Source organism: Apaloderma vittatum, unplaced genomic scaffold (genome assembly GCF_000703405.1).
Source record: "Apaloderma vittatum isolate BGI_N311 unplaced genomic scaffold, ASM70340v1 scaffold5023, whole genome shotgun sequence".
Lineage (NCBI taxonomy): Eukaryota > Metazoa > Chordata > Aves > Trogoniformes > Trogonidae > Apaloderma > Apaloderma vittatum.
The window spans coordinates 17,436-21,001 of record NW_009706275.1 but is presented as its reverse complement, the minus strand read 5'-3'; the positions used below and the strand labels follow the sequence as shown (position 1 = coordinate 21,001).

At 38.6% G+C, this 3,566-nt stretch overlaps 1 protein-coding gene across 1 annotated transcript in view; it reads left to right on the top strand.

Annotated features, from left to right (window-relative positions):
• Window positions 1-2,441: 2,441 nt before the first annotated feature.
• The window catches only part of LOC104271126 (protein broad-minded-like), a gene marked incomplete at its 3' end in the record, with an annotated part of 14,791 nt that continues 13,666 nt past the window's right edge, over window positions 2,442-3,566 (top strand). Inside the window, exon 1 of the mRNA XM_009865712.1 lies at window positions 2,442-2,596. Within this exon, the coding sequence (XP_009864014.1) occupies window positions 2,442-2,596 (155 nt within the window). The remainder of the gene's footprint in view (window positions 2,597-3,566) is intronic.

Here is a 3,566-nt window from a genome sequence, read left to right as displayed (position 1 = left end):
CTGAAGCGGTGACGTGGGTGCCCTGGCAAGGTCCCTCTGCCTGTTAGTGATAGCGCGGGAGAAGCACCTGGGCAGGTTTACCCTCTTCTTCTGGCCCTTTAAAAAACAAACCAAACCAAAACCAGCCCTTTCCGAAACAAGTTGGCATCAGAAACCTGGTTGCTGCTAAAAAGCCATGCGCAGCTGAGGGGCCGACACTAAAAGTCGAGGCGGCGGGTAGAGTTGAGCAGTACTCGTGTTTCTGTTAAATGCGGTCCTTGGTTTATTTTCTTCCTTCTCTCTCCCTTCTTCCTTCTCTCTCCCTTCTTCCTTCTCTCTCCCTTCTTCCTTCTCTCTCCCTTCTTCCTTCTCTCTCCCTTCTTCCTTCTCTCTCCCTTCTTCCTTCTCTCTCCCTTCTTCCTTCTCTCTCCCTTCTTCCTTCTCTCTCCCTTCTTCCTTCTCTCTCCCTTCTTCCTTCTCTCTCCCTTCTTCCTTCTCTCTCCCTTCTTCCTTCTCTCTCCCTTCTTCCTTCTCTCTCCCTTCTTCCTTCTCTCTCCCTTCTTCCTTCTCTCTCCCTTCTTCCTTCTCTCTCCCTTCTTCCTTCTCTCTCCCTTCTTCTCCTCTTTCTTTTCTGAAAGCCTTGCTGAAGCAGGGGTAGATACATAAGGGTAGATGCTGGGCACAGCAGGCTGCTTCTGAATCATCCCTCCGGGGTTTTGAAGCAGGGTTTGCATTGAAGGACAGCACCAGAAAATTAACTTGAACTTGAAAAGACCGCACAAACTGGGCCTGGGGGTAAGGGTTTTTTTTTTATAGGGAGAAAATGAGCATTAAAATTTTGCTGGGAAATTGAATGAGCGATATGCCTGCTGGGAAAAAAAGCAAACAACACCAAAAAGCCAACCGCAACAAACCACAAATGTTTACAAATTAGTTTTTAGTTAAGTGTCTCTGTTGATGATTACATAAATCAAATAAGACTTTTCAAAGCAAATTGGTGGTGAAACTGCAATATTCTCATGATTTGTCTTTATGAATACTTTGGGTGGGGCTTTCCACTGATTGCCACTCAGTGTCCAGGTTAGTTGCGCTTTTAAAAATGCCTGTTTACACCAAAATAGTAAGTGAAGTTTTTTGCAGGGGCTTAGGATATTATCCAATTTTAAGGTCAAAGTATAAGGCTTATGAGAGTGGTTTATAGAGACCTAAAAATGCCTTTGACTCTAATTCATAAGAAAGAGGACTGCAAATCGGGAGTTTAGTACAAGGGATTTGTTGTTGTTCTGTGGTTTTTAATTTTTTTATTTTAATGCTATTTCTGGTAAGATGATTGAGTTAATGCTGAGTCATATTTGATCAAAGTAGAATGTTCTGCAACTGTGCTACTTGCTGCGGAGAACTGCTAATTCAAGGAACTGTTACCTTTCATAAGGTAACTCCTCCAGCAAGTCCTTATATGGCTTTGATTTTTTTTGTTAGTTAATAGTGTTTAAGTCTGAAGAAGTGATGTATTATATTGTCTATTCCAAGTGTATGTACTGTTAATTCACAGGTGCTTAGAGAGTCTTTGACAGACTTTTTAAAAGATAGAATAAAGTCAAGGATGTCTAAATCATTCTTCCTCAGATAGACTAGAAATATATAAACTAGAATGGCCAGTGGGGATTGGAAGTATTCCTTTGCATATAAAGAAGTTTAATCCATGAATTTAGGTTAATAATCAAGATAGAAGCAGAGCATTGTTTTGTTTTTCTTTTTTACAACCCGTGGAAATGAAACTTATAAGATGCTGTCTTCTGTCTGTGACAGATGCTTCCAGTTTCTTACTGATGCTGTTTTTCCTAGTTTTTTTTTCCCAGTAGCTATAGGATTAAATTGACAGGACTCTGTCAGGTCACTGCAGTTGATTATGGCAGGGAAATTAAACAGTTCTGATAATTCCACCTGACCTTTGCAAAAGTTGCCAACACCTTTGGTCGTGGGCATGACAAGTGCTCTGAGCAGAGTGATCCAAAATCATGACTGGGCAGTAATACTGGATGAGAAGCGGCTGAGAGACTTCTAGAGATTTCTCATCAAGATACAGTCATTACATCAGTAAACCCACCCCCCTTTTTTTTTATTACAGTGTAATCTTCTGCCTATTTGATAGGTAAGTCCTCAAACAACTACGAACAGGAATATTCCGGTTTTGCGTCATGCAGTATCTCATTTAAGGGTATTATGCTAATTAGAGGCTTAGTAAAACTAGTTTGATTATTTTGTTTCTAATTCATCTGAGGATAAGTTCTATCAAATATTTCCTATCTGTGATAGTGCCTTTTGATAGAAAAACTCACGTTGTTGCTAACAGGGGAAAAAAAATTGGCAATTTAAGAGGTTTATGCTTTTCTTGACTTCTTGAGAGGAGGAAAAACCCCCAAAGTATGAGAGTTTGTTATTCTTATATTTGCTTTACACAGATGTCTCGCTTTACAAGTGAAGATGAAGCTCTGTTACAGTCTATGCTCAGACAGTTGCTGCAGAGTGTGAAGGAAAAAATCACTGGAGCCCCATCAGTAGAATGCGCAGAAGAGATCCTCTTGCATTTGGAGGAGACAGATGAGAATTTTCACAAGTAAAATTTTTTTTGCTATATTTAATATTTTGAATGAGCTGAAATGTGTTGATTTGTGTTATGTCTGAGAAATGTTTACAATTTATATTACAGTGTGAATGTGTATGTATTTTTATAGAGAGAGCTATTTCTGTCACTACTCAACTCTCAAAAGATGCTAATTTAAAGAAGAAAATGAATTTTTGCCATTTTTCTTTTTCTGTGTTTTCTTTCCCCACTCTTGGTAATACATTTTTACCGTATTGATGAGCTAGCTGTGAGAGAGGAACTTCCAGAACAGCCTAACTTAGCCTACTCTGATGCATGAGTACTTGTAATGTACTAAATACAAACGTGAAAGAGAAGCTAGAAGAAATCTTCACTGAAGTCTGTCAGGCAGTATTTTTGACACCTGCTAGACAACATAATACTGTTTTTCAAAATAAGATAAGCTTTCATAAGGTTACTTGGCTTCTATGTTTGATTGTTCTGTCTGGCTTACATTACTGAACCCTTGTGTATCTTACAAAGGAGTGGTTCTTTCAGTTTATGTTTTGAAGAAAGGAGGGAGGTATCCCTATCACCCATCTGTTAAATCAGACTTGATAGTGTGACCTCACTTCCATGTAGTGGAGATTTCTGGAGCTCACACTCCTCTTCCCTTTCCATGGTATTCTAACTTGTTTATTTTTTACTTCATGAAAGATTTCTAGTATGTGTTTATGACAACTGTCAAACTGAAATGGCTTTAAAGACATTTTAATAAGGGTTAGAGTTCTGTGACCTGACATGTTCTGAGAAAGCTGGTTCCCTGCCATTTTTTTAAGAAGTGACACTATCTTCGTTCTCTTAAATTTGTGTCAGTTTTAGCATTGCTTTGTCAGTGGTAGAAGTTAGGTAAAAGTAAATGAGTGAAGTAGAACTAGAGCTTATCTAAAATCTCACTATAATTTTGAAACTTTGATGCTTTTGTATTTTCTGAAGATGCTAA